The following is a 24,468-nucleotide window of genomic DNA, read 5'->3' as shown; positions in this document are numbered from 1 at the left end:
CACCATCGTCTGTTTTGCTCGCTTCGAGGCTTTGCATCCCTAACACCTGCAATGCGTCTGGTCGATCTTCATCTGCATTGTTAATGTTGGTCCTATACCAATCTGCAAGAGAATGTATTCCTCTCACTGACTGAGTTTCCATTTGATCTTGATCGACATCCAGCTTTAGCTTTCTATCGCTGTCTGAATCAGTACTGCCCTTCTGGAGTTGCTGAGATTCTGTTGATGCATCTGCAGGAAACGTACACAATATAGTCGGTAGTTTCGTTAATGTCGCGAGGGAAATTATATTTTTTGGCCTTATGAAGGAACCCTGGCCTTATTACTTCATTCAAGGGCATTTGGATACAGGTGTGCCTATTTACCCTAGAAAACGCGTGATACGCCCTGGTACAGTGGGTCTCAAACAATTAAACTTTTAAGAACAATTTTCCGTTCACGAATGCGCATTAGAATGCGGACCTCGCCCTGGATATGCGCTCTTGTTGCTACTCTCTGCTTGCGAACATGTATTAGAATGAATGGAACGCCAACTTACGGCAATCTGGATACGATATACAAGAATGTTCATTTTTTTTTTCCAAATCGGAGCAAGAGGCTGATAGTAGAGGAATAAAGTAATCTCGGAAAGAAGTCATTTTTTTACACTGCTCGTGGAAAAGGGGCTAGACAGCGCAAGCGCGTGACGTAGAATTCCAAAGGTTTAGAAAGGAAAGAAATTTTCCACGGTCTTTTTCAAAATTGGAGCAAGAGGCTGAGAGTGAATCAGTAAAGCAATCTCGGAGAGAAGTCATATTTTTACATTGATCGGGGAAGAGAGGTTAGTCTGCGCACGCGCTTGACGTACAGCGCCAAATGATTAAAAAAAAAGACCACCATATACAGTGGGCAGCGGAGTGAGAGGAAGCAGAGTGGGACGGCTTTGGCTAAACAGACTTCGGCTTGAACATGCAGAGGCGAGGGTAGGTTCCGGTAAGTATTGTTTTTTTTGTTTAGAGTAGAGAGAATGCCAGGCAGGATGTTGCAATGCTCCACTTGCAAGATGTGGGAAGTCAGGGAGACCTCCGGTGTCCCTGACAACGACACCTACAAGAAATGCATCCAGCTGCAGCTCCTAACAAACCGCGTTAGGAAACTGGAGCAGGAGCTGGATGACCTGCGGGTCATTCGGGAGAATGAAGAGTTTATAGTTAGTAGCTTCAGGAAGGTAGATACCACAAGGGAGCAGCGTACAGGTAATTGGGTTACCGTCAGGCAAGGCAAGGGGAAAGGACAGGCAGAGCAGGGTTCCCCTGTAGCCATTCCACTCAACAACAAGTATACCGATTTGGATGCGGTTGGAGGGGGTTGACTTAATCCGTTTCTGCAGTCCAGAAGGGAGGGTGGAAGAAGAGGAGAGCGGTAGTGACGGAGGACTCGATAGTTAGAGATACAGACAGTATGTTCTGTAGTCGTGATAGAGACTCTCAGATGTTTTGTTGCCTCCCAGGTGCCAGGGTCAGGGTTGTCTCTGATCGCCTGCACAGCATTCTGAAGTGGGAGGGTGATCAGCCAGATGTCATGGTACACACCAGTAGCAATTACGTAGGAAGAAAGAGTGAGGAGGTCCTGAGGAATGAGTATAGAGAGCTTGGTAGGAAGTTGAAAAGCAGGACCTCGAGCGTGGTAATCTCAGAATTGCTACCTGTGCTACGTGCCAGTGAGGGTAAGAATAAGATGCTCTGGAGGATGAACACGTGGCTGAGGAACCGGTGTAATGGGCAGGCTTTCAGATTTCAGGATCATTGGGACCTCTTCTGGGGCAGGTGGACCTGTACAAGAGAGACGGTTTTAACCTGAATTGCAATTGGACCAATATCCTTGCAGGGAGGTTTGTTAGTGCTATTGGGGAGAGTTTAAACTAGATTTGCCGGAATTGGGATCCAGAGTGCCAGAGCAGATAGTGGACCAGGGGTAAATATTGAATGTTGTTCAAAGTTCACTTAAAGTCACAAATACAAGGATTGCGTGTAGTGATAATACTCTTCTGAGCTGTGTCTATTTCAATGCAAGGAGTATTGTGGGGAAGGCGGACGAGCTGAGGGCGTGGATTGACACATGGTATTCCGACATTATAGTTATTAGTGACACTTGGCTACGGGAGGGGCAGGACTGGCAGCTTAATGTTCCAGGATTTTGATGTTTCCGACGTCACAGAGGCAGAGGAATGAAAGGTGTGTGTGTGTTGGGTGGGGGCGTTGGCATTGCTAGTCAGGGAAAATGTTACAGCAGTGCTCAGGCAGGACAGATTAGAGGGCTTGTCTACCGAGGCCATATTGGTGGAGCTGAGAACCGGGAAAGGTATGAACACATTAATGGGGTTGTATTATAAACCACTGAATAGTTAGCGAGAAATGGATGAGCAAATCTGCAGAGAGATAGCAGACAACTACAGGAAGATTGTGATAGTTAGGGATTTTAATTTTCCACATATTGATTGGGATTCGCATACAGTTAATGGTCTAGACAGGTTAAATTTGTAAAATGCGTTCAGAAAAGTTTTCGAAATCAATATTTCGTGGTACCAACTAGAGAAGATGCAATATTAGATCTCCTATTAGGAAAGGAGTTAGGACAAGTGACGGACGTGTGCGTAGGGGAACAGTTTGGTACCAGTGATCATAACACCATTAGTTTCAACTTCATCATGGACAAGGATAGACCTGGTCCTAGGATTGAATTTCTAAACTGGGAAAAAAGGTCAAATTTTAGCAAATGAGAAAGGATCTAAAAAAGCTTGGATTGGGAAAGGTTGGTCCCTAGCAAGGATGTAGCTGTTCAGAAGGAGGCCTTAAAGGACAAATTTTGAGAGTGCAGAGTTTGTATGTTCATGTCAGGATTAAAGGCAACGTGATTAAGAATAAGGAACTTTGGTTTTCAAGGGATATTGGAATCTGATAAAGAAGGAGAGAGAGATGTTGGACATGTATAGGAAACAGGGAGCAAATAAGGTGTTTGGGAAGTATAAAAAGTGAAAACAATACTTTAGAAATCAATCAGGAGAGCTAAAGGAAGACATGAGGTTCTTTTGACTGTCAAGGTGGAGGATAACCCAAAGAGCATCCACAGGTATATTAAGAGCAAAAGGATAGTAAGCGATCGAATTGGTGCTCTTGAACATCAGAGTGGTCGGCTATGTATGGAAGCAAAAGAAATTGGGGAGAGCTTCAATGTTTTTTTTTGCGTCTGTATTTAGTAAGGAAACTGGCGTGGAGTCTATGGAAATAAGTCAATCAGGTAGTGAGGTCATGGTACATATACAGATTGAAGACGCGGAGCTGCTTGCAATCTTGAGGCAAATCAGAGTAGATAAATCCGCACGACCTGACAGGGTAGTCCCTCCGACCTTGAAGGAGACTAGTGTTGAAACTGCCGGGGTCCTGGCAGATATATTTAAAACATCTGTGTCTATGGGTGGGCTGTGGGACGATTGGAGGATAGATTATGTTGTTTTGTTGTTTAAAAGAGGCAAATTATAGTCCGGTAAATTTAACGTCAGTTGTAGGTAATTTATTCGAAGGAGAACTAAGAGATGGGATCTGCAAGTATTTGGATAGACAGGGTCCTATTAGGGAGAGTCAACATGGCTTTGTGCTTGGTAGGTGATGTGTAATAATCTTTAAAGTTTATCGAGGAGGCTACCTGGAAAATGGATGAAGGGAAGGCAGTGGATGTTGTCTACATGGACCTCAGTAAAGCCTTTGACAAGCTCCCGCATGGGAGGTTAGTTAGGAAAATTCAGTCGCAAAGTATACATGGAAAGGTTGTAAATTAAATTAACATTGGCTCAATGGAAGAAGCCAGAGAGTGGTAGTAGATTATTGCTTCTATGAGTGGAGGCCTGTAACCAGTGGTGTGCCACAGCGATCAGTGTTGGATCCGTTGTTATTTGTCAATCTACTTCAATGATCTGGATGATAATGTGGTAAATTGGATCAGCAAATTTGCTGATGATAGAAAGATTGGAGGTGTAGTGGACAGTGAGCAAAGCTTGCAGAGTGACCTGGACCAGCTGGAAAAATGGGCTGAAAAATGGCAGATGGAGTTTAATACTGACAAGTGTGAGGTATTGCTCGTTGGAAGGGCAAACCAAGGTAGAACATACAGGGTTAATGGTAAGTCACTGAGGAATGCAGTAGAACAGAGAGATCTGGGAATACAGATACAAAATTCCCTAAAAGTGGCGTCACATATAGATAGGGTAGTAAAGAGAGCTTTTGGTACATTGACCTTTATAAATCAACGTATTGAGTATAAGAGCTGGAATGTTATGATGAGGTTGTATAAGGCATTGGTGAGGCCGAATCTGGAGTATTGGTTGCAATTTTGGTCACTAAATTATAGGAAGGATATAAATAATGTTGAAAGCGTTCAGAGAAGGTTCACAAGGATATTGCATAGTGTTGAGAAACTGAGTTACAGAGAAAGACTGAATAGGTTTGGATTTATTCATGGGTATATTATCATGGGTATAGATAGAGTGAATGCAAGCAGGCTTTTTCCACTGAGGCAAGGGGAGAGAGAGAGAAAAAAAGCAGAGGACATGATTTAAGGGTGAAGGGGGGAAATATAAAGTGAACATTGGGGTGAAGGGGGAAAGGCTTAAAGAGAACATTAGGGGTGAAGGGGGAATTTTAAAGGGAACATTGGCGGGAGGGGCTTCTTCACACAGAGAGTGGTGGGTATGTGGAATGAGCTGCCGGATAAAGTGGTAAAGGCGGGCTCACTTTTAACATTTCAGAAAACTTGGACAGATACATGGATGAGAGTTGTACGGAGGGATATTTTCCAGGTGTATATCAGTGGGACAAGGGAGAAAAACGGTTCGACACAGACAAGAAATGCCAAAAGGCCTGCTTCTCTGCTGTAATGTTCTATGGTTATATGGTTATGGGGATACCCAGTACTCAGCACTCATCCCTGCGAAGCTGTAAAACCTAACTCAATAAAGAATACAATTCAGCTATATCCACGGTCTATTATTCAATACATTCACAATATAATGACATCCGTAGCATAATAAAATTTAATTTTCCCATTAAGGGCGAAGGACCGAATCGCTATGGAGGACTTATTTGCCTTATGGGATAAGGTCTTTCCGGACAATGGGGACCACTCTGCTTGGTATGTGAGACTTGCGACTGTGAAACAATCTCAGCCTTTGTGGGTCTCCTCTGTGGTGCCTGGAGGGGCTGACTCTAAGACTGCCGGAAGTTGTTGTGATAGCGGCTGCCTTCTCTATCAATTGACTCTGCTCTGTTTAACTGAAAGATGTGTCATCTCCGGATGACACCGGACTCAATCTCGACTATGCAGGAGGGTTTTATAGCTCGGTCCTTCATCTTTCCGAGTAGCCATTTCTGATCATCTCTGTAGTCCCTCTGCAGAACTGTTTTTGTTGCAGGAGTGAAACATCGACATTTTTCTCTGATGAGTAAGGCAACCCCTCGCACTTTAATCCCTGTCACGTTTAAAGCAACGGAACCTCGGAATACTGAGCTGCCAGTCCTGCTACTATTCTCACTGTCTTGTCAATGCGTCCGATGTCATATTTTCATGTGCTGATCCATGTCCTGTGCTCATCTTTATTTCTACGATACAACTTGCATTGACATATAAAGAACCCTGTACATTAGTCGCACAGTGATCAACATTTTGATACCTGACCAACTACCGTTTCCGATCAATTCCATTTTCATATCCGGTGTTGGAATATTAGACTTGGAGGAATACCACGATATTATTGTCTTCTTATGGCTATATCTACTTGAGATGCCAGTCTCATTGAATTTTGGACATGTTTTACTTTGTTCCATCGCACTCGTCAGTGCCCTGTCCTGGTTGGTCCTACCGAGGTGTGACACCTCCCATTTGTCTGCGATAAATTCCATCTGTCATGATTAGCTCATTTTTCCAGCTGGTAAAGATTGCACCGTATGAAAGGATTGTCTTCCTCCCTGTCCACAACCCCCAACCCCCACAGTCTTGGTGCCATCTGAAATTGTGGTGATCCTTTAACACGTTATCATTTGAGATAGATGGCAAACCGATAAGCACGGCAGTCCCCTAGACACAGTCCTTCAGTCAGAGAGGCAAACTACAAACTAATGTCTAATCCAATTAAGTACATCATGTTGAATATCTTGCGACTGAAACCTTTTGACCAGCTTTCCATGAGGGACGTGGTCAAGTATAATTACTAATATCCGTATGGATAACATTCATTGCACTGGCTTCATCAACATTTCTGGTAACTCCTTAAAAACTCAATAGGATTATTTGGACATGACCTACACCGCATAAAGTCCTGATGAGTGACCCGAATCAGTCCGTGTCTCTATACCTCTTTTGGGAAAGATATGACCTGCATCGAAGGCATAGGTTACATCTGAAACCGAGGTGGTCAATATCTTTGGTGCAGGTTTGCAGAAGTTGCTCATGTGGGTTCAAACTAATTTGGCAGTGGTATGGGTACCGTTGATATAGTTCCTTTACAAGCAGACGGAATATGCAGTGAGACTGCTAGCAAAGCAAAAGCGAATGATAGGGCAAGATTTCTCACAACGGGCTGAGTTGCAACGAAAAGGCGTAAACAATCGAAAAGTGTGAACACCGTACTTAGGTGTTATAATTGACTCCAAGCAGTACACGTATTAACGTCGATGAAACGTTAGATTTTTATCCTTGGAATCACTGCTGAAGGTAGGTTAGAGTTGGGAGTTCAATCTCCAAGCATACACATTGTATCGGAAGAACAGGCACGAAGGCAAAGGGGACGGTGTTGATCTGTTAGCAAAAATGGCATTAAATCATTCGAAAGCGGTGACAAAGCGTCAGAAGGTATTGAATCATTGTCGATAGATCTACGTGACTGCAAGGTTAAAAATACAATGATGGGAATTATATACAGACATCCAAACAGTAGTAAGGATGCAATCTGCAAATTACAACGGGAGACAGAAGGACGATACCAAAAGGACGATCCTACAATAGACATGGGGATAGATTAGGAAAATCAGGTTGGTGCTGGATTCTAAGACAGAGTAATTCTGGAATGTCTACGAAATAGTATTTTACAGTAGCTTGACTTGAGACCAGTAGGGAATCAACTGCTCTGGATTCGACGTTGTGTAATAAACTGCAATTCACTAGAGAGCTGAAGGATAAATAACCCTTGAAATAAGTGATCATAATATGATCGGATAGACTTTGAAGATTGAGAAGGTGTAGCTAAAATCAAATGTATCAGTATTACAGAGGAGGAAAGGCACGTAGACAGACATGAGAGAGGAGTCAGCCGGAAGTGATTGGATTGATACATTTATATATGCATTTATTTCTTTGTATCATAATGAGAAAGAGGTTTTCTAAAGGCAAAAATGACACAGCCGTACATAATGAGAGACGCTAACGTCAACATAAAGGCCCAAAAAGAAGACATGCATAAGAAAAAAAAAGGAAGTTGTGCAATAGGGAAGCTTTGGAATAAGAACAGAAGATTTCAAATACCGTGCTTCATTAAGTGTTTGAAAAAAATTTCGGTATGCCGACAAAAATACTCAAAAACTTCAATAGATGTAGCTTGGAGAGCACTCAGACTGGCTGCATCACTGTTTGGTATGGGGGTGGGGGTTGCTACTGCACCAGACCGAAAGAAGCTGCAATGGGTCGGAGATTTAGTCGGCTCTATTTTAAGTACTTCAGGGAGCACTGTCTCAGAAAAACAGCGTTTGTTATTAAGGACCCCTAGCACCTAGCGCATGCCCTTTTCCCACTGTTACCATCAGGAAGAAAATGAGGAAGTCTGAAGGCACACACTCAGTGATGCAGGAAGAAATTCTTCCCCTCTGCCATCTGATTTTCAAATGAACATTGAATCCACGAACACTACTTCACTTTTCAAATATATATTATTTCTGTTTCTTTTTGCAGAAATAGATGTTTACACATGTACTTTAATTGATGTATTTATTTGGTATTATTATTATTAATAATATTATTATTTTCTTCTTCTATATTATGTATCGCATTGAACTGCTGCTGGTTAGTTAACAAATTTCACGACATTCAACGAAGATAATAAACCTGATTCGGGTTCTGATTCTGTTTCTGAACCGTCCTCCAGATAGTAAAGATTGAATACCAAATTAAACTAGCCCAGCATATGAACGAGAATACCAAAAGTTGTTGTTGTTTTTTTTTTTCAGATCCATAAAGTGTTAAAGACAGGCGAGAATGGATATCGACCACTGGAAAACATTGCTGGAGAGGTTATACTGTGGTGACAAGGAAACGGAAGTCGAAATGAAGAAGTATTTTGCGTCTGTCCTCAATGTGGAAGATAGAAGGTCCAAAATGTGAAGGGCAATGAAGTGTGTGAAGTTAGCAAAACTATAAACGGGGTTGTTGGGAAAAAGAATGGCCTGAAGGCAGTTAAGTCACCTGGACCCTGTGGTGTACACTTCACGCTTCTGAAAGAGGTGGCTTAAAAAACTGAGGAGGCATCATTAAGCCTTTTGCAAGAATCGCTAGTTTCTGGAGTGGTTCCAGAAGACTGGGAAATTGCATATGTCACTTCACTGTACAATAAGGGAAGAAGGCTGAGCAGAGGAAATTTTAGGCCTGTTAGTCTAACCTCAGGCGTTGGAAAAATGTTGGATTAGATTGCTAAGGATGTGGTGTTGGGGTACTGAAGGTTCATGATAAAATAGGTCATAGTCACTATGGTTAACTCACACGAATGTCCTGCTTGAAAAATCCATGGGATTCATCGAAGAAACAGCAAACTGACTAGACAAAGGAGAATCGGAGTATGTTGTCTGCGTGGATTTTCAGAAGGCATTTGACAAGGATGTATACGTGAGGCTGCTTAACAGTCTACGAGCCCATGGTAATACAGGGTAGATTCAAATGATGATAAGGCAGGTGGCAAAAAAATTGCGAAGACAGGGAGCCATTGTTGGGTGGCTGTCGCCGGCTAGTGGTGATCCTCAGGGGTCTTTCTTGGGACCAAATCTTTAACCTTGTATGTTAAAGATTTAGAAGGTAGAATTAATGACTTTGTTGCAAAGTTTGCAGATGACACGAAGACACGTGGAGGGAAAGGTAGTTCTGAGGATGTAGAGACACTACAGAATAATGTAGACAGTTTAGGACAATGGGAAAAGTAGTGGCAGCAGAAACGCCGTATCAGGAAGTGTATGGCCTTGCACTATGGTGGAAGAAATGAAGGCTGACTATGTTTTAAGTAGAGAGAAAATACAAAAAAAAACAGGGAGGGATGTGTTTGTGCTGGATTCCTGGAAAGTTAATTTGCAGACTGAATCTGTGTTGAGGACGGCAAATGCAATGTTAGCATTAATTATAAGAGGACCAGGATATAATTTTTGAGGAAATTACCAGTAGGCTAGACAAGGCAGATGCAGTGGATGCTGTATATTGTATTCTCAGAAGGCGTTTGACAATGTGCCACACATGAGGCTACTTAACAAGATAAGAGCCCATTGAATCACGGGGAAGTTACATACGTGGATAGAGCGTTGGCTGATTGGCAGTAAACAGAGAGTGGGAATAAAGGGATACTATTCTGGTTGGTTGCCGGTTACCAGTGGTGTTCCACAGGGGTCCATGTTCGGGCCGCTTCTTTTAACATTGTACATCAACGATTTGGATTATGGAATACATGGCTTTGTGGCTAAGTTCGCTGACGATACGAAGATAGGTGGAGGGGCCGGTAGTGCTGAGGAAACGTAGAGTCTGCAGAGAGACTTGGATAGATTGGAAGAATGGACAGAGAAGTGGCAAATGAAGTATAATGTTGGAAATTGCATGGTTATGCACGTTGGCAGAAAAAAATAAACGGGCAGACTATTATTTAAATGGGGAAATATTTCAAAGTTCTGGGATGCAACGGGACTTGGTAGTCCTCGTACAGGATGCCCTTAAGGTTAACCTCGAGGTTGATTCATTAGTGAAGAAGTCAAATGCAATGTCGGCATTCATTTCTAGAGGAATAAAGTATAGGAGCAGGGATGTGATGTTGAGACTCTATAAGGCGCTGGTGAGACGTCACTTGGAGTATTGTGGGAAGTTTTGGTCTCCTTATTGAAGAAAGGACGTACTGACGTTGGAGAGGGAACAGAGAAAATGCAGTAGAATGATTCCGGGATTGAGAGGGTTAACATATGAGGAACGTGTGTCCGCTCTTGCACTGTATTCCTTGGAGTTTAGAAGAATGAGGGGAGACCTCATAGAAGCATTTCTAAAGTTGAAAGGCATGGACAGAGTGGATGTGGCAAAGTTGTTTCCCATGATAGGGGAGTCTAGTACGAGAGGGCATGACTTAAGGATTGAAGGGCGCCCATTCAGAACAGAAATGCGAAGATTTTCTTTTTTTTAGTCGGAGAGTGGTGAATCTATGGAATTTGTTGCCACGGGCAGCAGTGGAGCCCAAGTCATTGGGTGTATTTAAGGCAGAGATTGATAGATATCTGAGTAGCCAGGGCATCAAAGGTTATGGTGAGAAGGCGGGGGAGTGGGACTAAATAGGAGAATGGATCAGCTCATGATAAAATGGCGGAGCAGACTCGATGGGCCGAACGGCTGACTTCTGCTCCTTTGTCTTATGGTCTTATAAAAGCAAGGATGCAAAGCTGACAATGTAGAAAACACTGGTGAGAGAATTCACTTCGAGTGCTTTGAACAGGTTATGACTTCTGATCTTAGAAAGGGTGCGCTGAAACTGGAGAGGGCTCAAAGGAGGTTCACAACAGTTATTCCAGGATTGAATGGCTTCTCATATGAGGAGCGCTCCATGGTTCTGGGCATAAATTTACTACAATTGAGAAGCATAACTGTTGACCTCATTGAAATTTATCGATTGTTGAAGGGCCTCTACAGGGTCGCTGTGGAAAGGCTATTTCTTATGGTGGGACAGTCTGACCAACGGACACAACCGTAGAATAGAATGTTGTCCTTTTAGGGCGGAAACGAGGAGGAATTTCTTTCGCCGGAGAATGGAGAAACTGTGTATGTATTTTCCACTGGCAGCTGTGCAGGAAAACTATTTATATACAGCGGCATGCAAAAGTTTGGGCACTGCTGGTCAAAATTTCTGTTACTGTCAATAGCTAAGCGAGTAAAAGATGAACTGATTTCCAAAAGGCATAAAGTTAAAGATGACACATTTCTTTAACATTTAAGCAATAAACGTTTTTTTTTCTTTTAATTTCCATCGTTTACAGTTCCAAAATTACAAAAATCTGAAAAGTGCCCGAAGCAAAAGTTTGGGCACCTTGCATGGCAGTACTTAGTAACACCCACTTTGGCAAGTATCACAGCTGTAAATGCTTTTGGAGGACTGGACTTGACTCGGAGCCTGAAACTTGGACTGAACTTGGACTTGGTCTCCACAAATGGACCTGGGCTTGGACACGGACACGGAACGAGAAAACAACCACAGTCCATCCGTGCAGCCACAAACGGCCTACCGACTGAGCTGGATAGGGAACGACTGAACAACGAAAGGCTATTCGAGTAGCAGCAAACGGCCTGCCAACTCAGCCGGATACGAGACGACGAAATTCAAACTATGACTGTCCATTCGAGTCTCGGCTTGGATAAGCGGTACTCGGCCAGCAAATCTCAGCCAGCCAAGGAAACGGCGGAATTCGTAACTTTGGCTCGGAATGGCAAAAAAAGGCCGTCAACTCAGATGGACACGAAAACGACAGAATCCACAAAGCAAACCTTGGGCACCGAATACACTTAGAGTCCACGAGGAACGGGGATCTGAAACGGGCACAGCTGCGCTTGCGCAGGCGACGGTCCAGCGAAGAGTAGCTGTAAACCAGAGCTTTATGCTCACCGCTTGGATGAAAAACAGGTGCCTTAATTATGGCACCCGGTGGACCACTTGGAGAAGGAAATAACTGGAATGATGAGTCCACGGTTCGGACCGTGACACTCAGCCCAGTTTTGCAATCTATAAATGTCCCACTGTAAACTCGGGCAGCCCGCCACGCTGTCCACAACACCCCTAATCTCTGTGTCATCAACAGATTTACTAACCCAACCCTTCACTTCCTCATCCAGATTATTTATCAATATCACGAAGAGTAGGGGACCCAGAAAAGAACGCTGACGCACACCTCTGGTCACCAACCTCCATGCAAAATATTACCCGGTTAAAACTACCCTTTGCCTCCTGTGTGCAAGTAAGTTCCGGATCCCATGTCTATTTACTTGCGCAAGAAGCCTAGCACTGGCTCCCTTACCAAATGCCTTGCTAAAATCCATATACACTACATCTACGACTCGACCTTCATCAATGTGTTTATTCACCTCTCAAAAAATTCAATCAGGCTCGTAAGGCAGGAGCTGCCTTTGAAAAAGCCATGCTATCTATTCCTAATCATATACTGCCTCTCCTAATATTCATAACTCCTGCTTCTCAGGTTTTTCTCTATCAACCTACCAATTACCGAAGTCAGACTCACTGGTCTATAATCTCTTTCGTCTATCTCTACTCCATTTTCTGAACAAGGGAGCAGCATATCCCCAGAACTCCAATCCTCCGGAACCTCTACCGTCCCCATTGATGAGTCGAAGATCATTGCAAGAGGCTCAGCAAACTCCTCCCTCGCTTCCCACACTTGGTTGTGTTTCATTCTGTCCGGTCCCGATGCCTTATCAAATTTGATGCTTTCCAAAAGCTCCATCACATCCTTTTCCTTAATATCTGCATTTTGTAGCTTTTCAGTTTGCTGTAAGTTATCCCTACAATATCAAGACTTCTTTTTCGGAGTGAATACTGAGGCAAAGTGTTCATTAAGTACCTCTGCAAACTCCTCCGGTTCCATACACACTTTCCCACTGTCACATTTGATTGGTCCTACTCCCTCACATGTTAGCCTATTGCTCTTCACATGCTTGTAAAAATACCTTGGGTTTTTCCTTAATCCTGTTTACCAAGACATGCTCAGGGCCCGTTCCATCTCTCCTAATTTCATTCTTCTTATCTTTCATGCTAGCCTGATAATTTTCTAGATCTCCATCATTATTTCTTTTTTTTTAAACCTTTCGTAAGCTTTTCTTCACTTCTACTCTGGATTTTGAACTGTCTTTGTATATAATGTTTCCTGTACCCTGCCGTCCTTTCCATCTCCCTGGTGTCCTGAAAGAATATCTGGGCCGCAAAGTAGACAGTTTTCACATTTCATCAGGTGCTGACTGACCTGCAGACGTCCTCTAGTGTTTTGTATGTGTTTTTCTGGCTAAATATACTATAAACAAAATAGTAAATTGAATATGTTTATTTCCAGCGCATCAGTATATCTGCAGTAACATGAATGCTAGTCCTGGAGCTCCAAAGTACGGCTAACAGTTTTTTTTTTCTCTGTGTTATGCTCAATACGCATTTTTGCTGGATGTTGTAACAAAAGCACCTACCTTTTCCCAATATGTTCTCTTCGGGGAGTTCCATATCCGCTCCTGGTGTTGAGAACGGTTGAACTTTATCAGCCTTTTCGGCGATGTCTCTTTCACTTACGGTGGCAGGCTGTTGCCCAGCCCATGGCTGAGAATTGGGCTGGACTTGGTCATCATCCAGTTTATGCTCGTTTAATACTTCACGGGCATTTTCTTCAGGCGAGCCAGCGTTTTCCTTAAGTTCTGGAGGGGAAAGGAGAACATGAATTAATTATGATAAAGTAATGTTGTTCACTCATCTCTGTGGCTGCGAGATTGAAGGGCATTTTCAGTTTGAAACGAATAAAAAAAACATTCACCGCAATTACTTAATCAACACGGCCACAGCCGCCGGCACGTGACACACGTTATTTTAGTTTCACTTTAGAGTAAATATGAAATGCCAGACCAACATCGTTCCCAAATATTTTAGCTCTCCCAGTCACCACGAAACCTTCCGGGGTATATGGATAAACGCGATCGTCTCCGTGATCTGGGATGCGTGGAAAATCTGTTATTATCTTCACCAACATGAGCTGAAATGAAAATTCCCTAATATTTTGTATTATAAAATATATTTCTACAATTGCATTTCAGATTTATCAGTTTATTTGGGATCCTATGTATTCAATTTACTTTTATACATATAAATAGAACATCTTGAGATAAAACCAATGCCAAAGGCGTTCCTTACGGTAAATATGTTTGAGACCACAAGCTTATTTTTCTGACATTTTATTGCAGCCGAGTAGTAGCAGTTAAACTGTAGTTGGTGCGACTTAATGTGACGCCCTGACGGAGATTTCTTCTCCTATGCGGTGAACTAGTTTATATTAGCAGTTTTCTATTGAAGGATTGAAGGGCGCCCATTCAGAACAGAAATGCGAAGATTTTTTTTTTTAGTCAGAGAGTGGTGAATCTATGGAATTTGTTGCCACGGGCAGCAGTGGAGTCCAAGTCATTGGGTGTATTTAAGGCAGAGATTGATAGATATCTGAGTAACCAGGGCATCAAAGGTTATGGTGAGAAGGCGAGGGTGTGGGACTAAATAGGAGATTGGATCAGCTCATGAAAAAATGGCGGAGAAGACTCGATGGGCCGAACGGCTGACTTCTGCTCCTTTGTCTTATGGTCTTATAAAAGCAAGGATGCAAAGCTGAAAATGTAGAAAACACTGGTGAGGCCTCACTTCGAGTGCTCTGAACAGGTTATGACTTCTGATCTTAGAAAGGGTGCGCTGAAACTGGAGAGGGCTCAAAGGAGGTTCACAACAGTTATTCCAGGATTGAATGGCTTCTCATATGAGGAGCGCTCCATGGTTCTGGGCATAAATTTACTACAATTGAGAAGCATAACTGTTGACCTCATTGAAATTTATCGATTGTTGAAGGGCCTCTACAGGGTCGCTGTGGAAAGGGTATTTCTTATGGTGGGACAGTCTGACCAACGGACACAAACGTAGAATAGAATGTTGTCCTTTTAGGGCGGAAACGAGGAGGAATTTCTTTCGCCGGAGAATGGAGAAACTGTGTATGTATTTTCCACTGGCAGCTGTGCAGGAAAACTATTAATATACAGCGGCATGCAAAAGTTTGGGCACTGCTGGTCAAAATTTCTGTTACTCTCAATAGCTAAGCGAGTAAAGGATGAACTGATTTCCAAAAGGCATAAAGTTAAAGATGACACATTTCCTTAACATTTAAGCATTTAAGTTTTTTTTTCTTTTAATTTCCATCGTTTACAGTTCTAAAAATTACAAAAATCTGAAAAGTGCCCGAAGCAAAAGTTTGGGCACCTTGCATGGCAGTACTTAGTAACACCCACTTTGGCAAGTATCACAGCTGTAAATGCTTTTGGAGGACTGGACTTGACTCGGAGCCTGAAACTTGGACTGAACTTGGACTTGGACTCCACAAATGGACCTGGGCTTGGACACGGACACGGAACGACAAAACAAACACAGTCCATCCGTGCAGCCGCAAACGGCCTGCCGACTGAGCTGGATAGGGAACGACTGAACAACGAAAGGTTATTCGAGTAGCAGCAAACGGCCTGCCAACTGAGCTGGATACGAGACGACGAAATTCAAACTATGACCGTCCATTCGAGTCTCGGCTTGGATAAGCGGTACTCGGCCAGCAAATCTCAGCCAGCCAAGGAAACGGCAGAATTCGTAACTTTGGCTCGGAATGGCAAAAAAAGGCCGTCATCTCAGATGGACACGAAAATGACCGAATCCACAAAGCAAACCTTGGGCACCGAATACACTTAGAGTCCACGAGGAACGGGGATCCGAAACGGGCACAGCTGCGCTTGCGCAGGCGACGGACCAGCGCCGAGTAGCTGTAAACCAGAGCTTTATGCTCAACGCTTGGATGAAAAACAGGTGCCTTAATTATGGCACCCGGTGGACCACTTGGAGAAGGGAATAACTGGAATGATAAGTCCACGGTTCGGACCGTGACACTCAGCCCAGTTTTGCAATCTATCAATGTCCCACTGTAAACTCGGGCAGCCCGCCACGCTGTCCACAACACCCCTAATCTCTGTGTCATCAACAGATTTACTAACCCAACCCTTCACTTCCCCAAGCAGATTATTTATCAATATCACGAAGAGTAGGGGACCGAGAAAAGAACGCTGACGCACACCTCTGGTCACCAACCTCCATGCAAAATATTACCCCGTTAAAACTACCCTTTGCCTCCTGTGTGCAAGTAAGTTCCGGATCCCATGTCTATTTACTTGCGCAAGAAGCCTAGCACTGGCTTCCTTACCAAATGCCTTGCTAAAATCCATATACACTACATCTACGACTCGACCTTCATCAATGTGTTTATTCACCTCTCAAAAAATTCAATCAGGCTCGTAAGGCAGGAGCTGCCTTTGACAAAGCCATGCTATCTATTCCTAATCATATACTGCCTCTTCTAATATTCATACCTTCTGCTTCTCAGGTATTTCTCTATCAACCTACCAATTACCGAAGTTAGACTCACTGGTCTGTAATCTCTTTCGTCTATCTCTACTCCATTTCCTGAACAAGGGAGCAGCATATCCCCAGAACTCCAATCCTCCGGAACCTCTACCGTCCCCGTTGATGAGTCAAAGATCATTGCAAGAGGCTCAGCAAACTCCTCACTCGCTTCCCACACTTGGTTGTGTTTCATTCTGTCCGGTCCGATGACTTATCAAATTTGATGCTTTCCAAAAGCTCCATCACATCCTCTTCCTTAATATCTGCATTCTGTAGATTTTCAGTTTGCTGTAAGTTATCCCTACAATATCAAGGCTTCTTTTTCGGAGTGAATACTGAAGCAAATTGTTCATTAAGTACCTCTGCAAACTCCTCCAGTTCCATACACACTTTCCCACTGTCACATTTGATTGGTCCTAATCCCTGACATGTTAGCCTATTGCTCTTCACATGCTTGTAAAAATACCTTGGGTCTTTCCTTAATCCTGTTTACCAAGACATGCTCAGGGCCCGTTCCCTCTCTCTTAATTTCATTCTTCTTATCTTTCATGCTAGCCTGATAATTTTCTAGATATCCATCATTATTTGTGTTTTTTTTTAACCTTTCGTAAGCTTTTCTTCACTTCTACTCTGGATTTTTAACTGTCTTTGTATATCATGTTTCCTGTACCCTGCCGTCCTTTTCATGCCCCTGGTGTCCTGAAAGAATATCTGGGCCCGCAAAGTAGACAGTTTTCACTTTTCATCAGGTGCTGCCTGACCTGCAGACGTCCTCTAGCATTTTGTATGTGTTTCTCTGGCTAAATATACTATAAACAAAATAGTAAATTGAATATGTTTATTTCGAGCGCATCAGTATATCTGCAGTAACATGAATGCTAGTCCTGGAGCTCCAAAGTACGGCTAACAGTTTTTTTTTTCCTGTGTGTTATGCTCAATACGCATTTTTGCTGGATGTTGTAACAAAAGCACCTACCTTTTCCCAATATGTTCTCTTCGGGGAGTTCCATATCCGCTCCTGGTGTTGAGAACGGTTGAACTTTATCAGCCTTTTCGGCGATGTCTCTTTCACTTACGGTGGCAGGCTGTTGCCCAGCCCATGGCTGAGAATTGGGCTGGACTTGGTCATCATCCTGTTTATGCTCGTTTGATACTTCACGGGCATTTTCTTCAGGCGAGCCAGCGTTTTCTTTAAGTTCTGCAGGGGAAGGGAGAACATGAATTAATGATGATAAAGGGATGTTGTCCACTCATCTCTGTGGCTGCGAGATTGAAGGGCATTTTCAGTTTGGAACGTATTAAAAAAAACATTCACCGCAATTACTTAATCAACACGGCCACAGCCGCCTGCACGTGACACACGTTATTTTAGTTTCACTTTAGAGTAAATATGAAATGCCAGACCAACATCGTTCCCAAATATTTTAGCTCTCCCAGCCATCACGTCACCTTCCGGGGTATATGGATAAACCCGATCGTCTCCGTGATCTGGGATGCGTGGAAAATCTGTTATTATGTTCACCAACATGAGCTGAAATGAAAATTCCCTAATATTTTGTATTATAAAATATATTTCTACAATTGCATTTCAGATGAATCAGTTTATTTGGGATCCTATGTACTCAATTTACTTGTATACATATAAATAGAACATCTTGAGATATAACCAATGCCAAAGGTGTTCCTTACGGTAAATATGTTTGAGACCACAAGCTTATTTTTCTGACATTTTATTGCAGCCGAGTAGTAGCAGTTAAACTGTAGTTGGTGCGACTTAATGTGACGCCCTGACGGAGATTTATTCTCCTATGCGGTGAACTAGTTGAAATTAGCAGTTTTCTATTGAATGATTGAAGGGTGCCCATTCCGAACAGAAATGCGAAGATTTTTGGTTTTTAGTCAGAGAGTGGTGAATCTATGGAATTTGTTGCCACGGGCAGCAGTGGAGCCCAAGTCATTGGGTGTATTTAAGGCAGAGATTGATAGATATCTGAGTAGCCAGGGCATCAAAGGTTATGGTGAGAAGGCGGGGGACTGGGACTAAATAGGAGAATGGATCAGCTCATGATAAAATGGCGGAGCAGACTCGATGGGCCGAACGGCTGATTTCTGCTGCTTTGTCTTATGGTCTTATAAAAGCAAGGATGCAAAGCTGAAAATGTAGAAAACACTGGTGAGGCCTCACTTCGAGTGCTCTGAACAGGTTATGACTTCTGATCTTAGAAAGGGTGCGCTGAAACTGGAGAGGGCTCAAAGGAGGTTCACAACAGTTATTCCAGGATTGAATGGCTTCTCATATGAGGAGCGCTCGATGGTTCTGGGCATAAATTTACTACAATTGAGAAGAATAACTGTTGACCTCATTGAAATTTATCGATTGTTGAAGGGTCTCTACAGGGTCGCTGTGGAAAGGGTATTTCTTATGGTGGGACAGTCTGACCAACGGACACAACCGTAGAATAGAATGTTGTCCTTTTAGGGCGGAAACGAGGAGGAATTTCTTTCGCCGGAGAATAGAGAAACTGTGTATGTATTTTCCACTGGTAGCTGTGCAGGAAAACTATTTATATACAGCGGCATGCAAAAGTTTGGGCACTGCTGGTCAAAATTTCTGTTACTGTCAATAGCTAAGCGAGTTAAAGATGAACTGATTTCCAAAAGGCATAAAGTTAAAGATGACACATTTCCTTAACATTTAAGCAATAAATGTTTTTTTCCCTTTTAATTTCCATCGTTTACAGTTCCAAAATTACAAAAATCTGAAAAGTGCCCGAAGCAAAAGTTTGGGCACCTTGCATGGCAGTACTTAGTAACACCCACTTTGGCAAGTATCACAGCTGTAAATGCTTTTGGAGGACTGGACTTGAGTCGGAGCCTGAAACTTGGACTGAACTTGGACTTGGACTCCACAAATGGACCTGGGCTTGGACACGGACACGGAACGACAAAACAACCACAGTCCATCCGTGCAGCCGCAAACGGCCTGCAGACTGAGCTGCAGAGGGAACGACTGAACAACGAAAGGCTATTCGTGTAGCAGCAAACGGCATGCCAACTGAGCTGGATACGAGACGACGAAATTCAAACTATGACCGTCCATTCGAGTCTCGGCTTGGATAAGCCGTACTGGGCCAGCAAATCTCAGCCAGCCAAGGAAACGGCGGAATTCGTAACTTTGGCTCGGAATGGCAAAAAAAGGCCGTCAACTCAGATGGACACGAAAACGACCGAATCCACAAAGCAAACCTTGGGCACCGAATACACTTAGAGTCCACGAGGAACGGGGATCTGAAACGGGCACAGCTGCGCTTGCGCAGGCGACGGTCCAGAGCCGAGTCGCTGTAAACCAGAGCTTTATGCTCACCGCTTGGATGAAAAACAGGTGCCTTAATTATGGCACCCGGTGGACCACTTGGAGAAGGAAATAACTGGAATAATAAGTCCACGGTTCGGACCGTGACACTCAGCCCAGTTTTGCAATCTATCAATGTCCCACTGTAAACTCGGGCAGCCCGCCACGCTGTCCACAACACCCCTAATCTCTGTGTCATCAACAGATTTACTAACCCAACCCTTCACTTCCTCATCCAGATTATTTATCAATATCACGAAGAGTAGGGGACCCAGAAAAGAACGCTGACGCACACCTCTGGTCACCAACCTCCATGCAAAATATTACCCGGTTAAAACTACCCTTTGCCTCCTGTGTGCAAGTAAGTTCCGGATCCCATGTCTATTTACTTGCGCAAGAAGCCTAGCACTGGCTCCCTTAGCACTGGCATTTTCAGTTTGAAACGTATTAAAAAAAAACATTCACCGCAATTACTTAATCAACACGGCCACACCTGCCGGCAGGTGACACACGTTATTTTAGTTTCACTTTGGAGTAAATATGAAATGCCAGATCAACATCGTTCCCAAATATTTTAGCTCTCCCAGCCATCACGGCACCTTCCGGGGTATATGGATAATCCCGATCGTCTCCGTGATCTGGGATGCGTGGAAAATCTGTTATTATGTTCACCAACATGAGCTGAAATGAAAATTCCCTAATATTTTGTATTATAAAATATATTTCTACAATTGCATTTCAGATGAATCAGTTTATTTGGGATCCTATGTATTCAATTTACTTTTATACATATAAATAGAACATCTTGAGATACAACCAATGCCAAACGCGTTCCTTACGTTAAATATGTTTGAGACCACAAGCTTATTTTTCTGACATTTTATTGCAGCCGAGTAGTAGCAGTTAAACTGTAGTTGGTGCGACTTAATGTGACGCCCTGACGGAGATATCTTCTGCTATGCGGTGAACTAGTTTATATTAGCAGTTTTCTATTGAAGGATTGAAGGGCGCCCATTCAGAAGAGAAATGCGAAGTTTTTTTTTGGTCAGAGAGTGGTGAATCTATGGAATTTTTTGCCACGGGCAGCAGTGGAGGCCAAGTCATTGGGTGTATTTAAGGCAGAGATTGATAGATATCTGAGTAACCAGGGCATTAAAGGTTATGGTGAGAAGGCCGGGGAGTGGGACTAAATAGGAGATTGGATCAGCTCATGAAAAAATGGCGGAGCAGACTCGATGGGCCGAACGGCTGACTTCTGCTCCTTTGTCTTATGGTCTTATAAAAGCAAGGATGCAAAGCTGAAAATGTAGAAAACACTGGTGAGGCCTCACTTCGAGTGCTCTGAACAGGTTATGACTTCTGATCTTAGAAAGGGTGCGCTGTAACTGGAGAGGGCTCAAAGGAGGTTCACAACAGTTATTCCAGGATTGAATGGCTTCTCATATGAGGAGCGCTCGATGGTTCTGGGCATAAATTTACTACAATTGAGAAGAATAACTGTTGACCTCATTGAAATTTATCGATTGTTGAAGGGCCTCTACAGGGTCGCTGTGGAAAGGGTATTTCTTATGGTGGGACAGTCTGACCAACGGAAACAACCGTAGAATAGAATGTTGTCATTTTAGGGCGGAAACGAGGAGGAATTTCTTTCGCCAGAGAATGGAGAAACTGTGTATGTATTTTCCACTGGTAGCTGTGCAGGAAAACTATTTATATACAGCGGCATGCAAAAGTTTGGGCACTGCTGGTCAAAATTTCTGTTACTCTCAATAGCTAAGCGAGTAAAAGATGAACTGAGTTCCAAAAGGCATAAAATTAAAGATGACACATTTCCTTAACATTTAAGCAATTAATGTTTTTTTCCCTTTTAATTTCCATCGTTTACAGTTCCAAAATTACAAAAATCTGAAAAGTTCCCGAAGCAAAAGTTTGGGCACCTTGCATGGCAGTACTTAGTAACACCCACTTTGGCAAGTATCACACCTGTAAATGCTTTTGGACGACTGGACTTGACTCGGAGCCTGAAACTTGGACTGAACTTGGACTTGGACTCCACAAATGGACCTGGGCTTGGACACGGACACGGAACGAGAAAACAACCACAGTCCATCCGTGCAGCCACAAACGGCCTGCCGACTGAGCTGGACAGGGAACGACTGAACAACGAAAGGCTATTCGAGTAGCAGCAAACGGCATGCCAACTGAGCTGGATACGAGACGACGAAATTCAAACTATGACCGTCCATTCGAGTCTCGGCTTGGATAAGCGGTACTCGGCCAGCAAATCTCAGCCAGCCAAGGAAACGGCGGAATTCGTAACTTTGGCTCGGAATGGCAAAAAAAGGCCGTCAACTCAGATGGACACGAAAACGACCGAATCCACAAAGCAAACCTTGGGCACCGAATACACTTAGAGTCCACGAGGAACGGGGATCCGAAACGGGCACAGCTGCGCTTGCGCAGGCGACGGTCCAGCGCCGAGTAGCTGTAAACCAGAGCTTTATGCTCAGCGCTTGGATGAAAAACAGGTGCCTTAATTATGGCACCCGGTGGACCACTTGGAGAAGGAAATAACTGGAATGATGAGTCCACAGATCGGACCGTGACACTCAGCCCAGTTTTGCAATCTATCAACGTCCCACTGTAAACTCGGGCAGCCCGCCACGCTGTCCACAACATCCCTAATCTCTGTGTCATCAACAGATTTACTAACCCAACACTTCACTTCCTCATCCAGATTATTTATCAATATCACGTAGAGTAGGGGACCCAGAAAAGAACGCTGACGCACACCTCTGGTCACCAACCTCCATGCAAAATATTACCCGGTTAAAACTACCTTTTGCCTCCTGTGTGCAAGTAAGTTCCTGATTCCATGTCTATTTACTTGCGCAAGAAGACTAGCACTGGCTCCCTTACCAAATGCCTTGCTAAAATCCATATACACTGCATCTACGACTCGACCTTCATCAATGTGTTTATTCACCTCTCAAAAAATTCAATCAGGCTCGTAAGGCAGGAGCTGCTTTTGACAAAGCCATGTTATCTATTCCTAATCATATACTGCCTCTCCTAATATTCATAACTCCTGCTTCTCAGGTTTTTCTCTATCAACCTACCAATTACCGAAGTCAGACTCACTGGTCTATAATCTCTTTCGTCTATCTCTACTCCATTTCCTGAACAAGGGAGCAGCATATCCCCAGAACTCCAATCCTCCGGAAGCTCTACCGTCCCCATTGATGAGTCAAAGATCATTGTAAGAGGCTCAGCAAACTCCTCACTCGCTTCCCACACTTGGTTGTGTTTCATTCTGTCCGGTACCGGTGTCTTATCAAATTTGATGCTTTCCAAAAGCTCCATCACATCCTCTTCCTTAATATCTGCATTCTGTAGCTTTTCAGTTTGCTGTAAGTTATCCCTACAATATCAAGGCTTCTTTTTCGGAGTGAATACTGAAGCAAAGTGTTCATGAAATACCTCTGCAAACTCCTCCGGTTACATACACACGTTCCCACTGTCACATTTGATTGGTCCTAATCCCTCAAATGTTAGCCTATTGCTCTTCACATGCTTGTAAAAATACCTTGGGGTGTTCCTTAATCCTGTTTACCAAGACATGCTCAGGGCCCGTTCCATCTCTCCTAATTTCATTCTTCTTATCTTTCATGCAAGACTGATAATTTTCTAAACCTCCATTATTATTTTTTTTTTAACCTTTAGTAAGCTTTTCTTCACTTCTACTCTGGATGTTTAACTGTCTTTGTATATCACGTTTCCTGTACCCTGCCGTCCTTTCCATCTCCCTGGTGTCCTGAAAGAATATCTGGGCCCGCAAAGTAGACAGTTTTCACTTTTCATCAGCTGCTGCCTGACCTGCAGACGTCCTCTAGTGTTTTGTATGTGTTTTTCTGGCTAAATATACTATAAACAAAATAGTAAATTGAACATGTTTATTTCCAGCGCATCAGTATATCTGCAGTAACATGAATGCTAGTCCTGGAGCTCCAAAGTACGGCTAACAGTTTTTTTTTGTGTTTTATGCTCAATATGCATTTTTGCTGGATGTTGTAACAAAAGCACCTACCTTTTCCCAATATGTTCTCTTCGGGGAGTTCCATATCCGCTCCTGGTGTTGAGAACAGTTGAACTTTATCAGCCTTTTCGGCGATGTCTCTTTCACTTACGGTGGCAGGCTGTTGCCCAGCCCATGGCTGAGAATTGGGCTGGACTTGGTCATCATCCAGTTTATGCTCGTTTGATACTTCACGGGCATTTTCTTCAGGCGAGCCAGCGTTTTCTTTAAGTTCTGGAGGAGAAAGGAGAACATGAATTGATTATGATAAAGGAATGTTGTTCACTCATCTCTGTGGCTGCGAGATTGAAGGGCATTTTCAATTTGAAACGTATAAAAAAAACATTCACCGCAATTACTTAATCAACACGGCCACAGCCGCCGGCTCGTGACACACGTTATTTTAGTTTCACTTTAGAGTAAATATGAAATGCCAGACCAACATCGTTCCCAAATATTTTAGCTCTCCCAGTCACCACGGCACCTTCCGGGGTATATGGATAAACCCGATCGTCTCCGTGATCTGGGATGCGTGGAAAATCTGTTACTATGTTCACC

At 43.4% G+C, this 24,468-nt stretch overlaps 1 protein-coding gene across 6 annotated transcripts in view; it reads right to left on the bottom strand.

Annotated features, from left to right (window-relative positions):
- The window catches only part of LOC134340008 (NACHT, LRR and PYD domains-containing protein 3-like), a 108,327-nt gene that overhangs the window by 19,371 nt on the left and 64,488 nt on the right, over positions 1 to 24,468 (bottom strand). For 5 of the 6 annotated variants that reach the window (XM_063036881.1, XM_063036883.1, XM_063036884.1 and 2 more), the window contains 4 exons: positions 23,923 to 24,144; positions 17,460 to 17,681; positions 13,489 to 13,710; positions 4 to 231 (listed from right to left, as the gene is read on the bottom strand). In XM_063036881.1, coding sequence (XP_062892951.1) covers positions 4 to 231; positions 13,489 to 13,710; positions 17,460 to 17,681; positions 23,923 to 24,144 — 894 coding nt within the window. The remainder of the gene's footprint in view (positions 1 to 3; positions 232 to 13,488; positions 13,711 to 17,459; positions 17,682 to 23,922; positions 24,145 to 24,468) is intronic. The other variant, XM_063036885.1, reaches the window with a different exon arrangement.

Source organism: Mobula hypostoma, chromosome 31 (assembly GCF_963921235.1).
Source record: "Mobula hypostoma chromosome 31, sMobHyp1.1, whole genome shotgun sequence".
Lineage (NCBI taxonomy): Eukaryota > Metazoa > Chordata > Chondrichthyes > Myliobatiformes > Myliobatidae > Mobula > Mobula hypostoma.
Note: the sequence above shows the minus strand (reverse complement) of the source record. Positions and strands in the feature narration are given on the sequence as shown.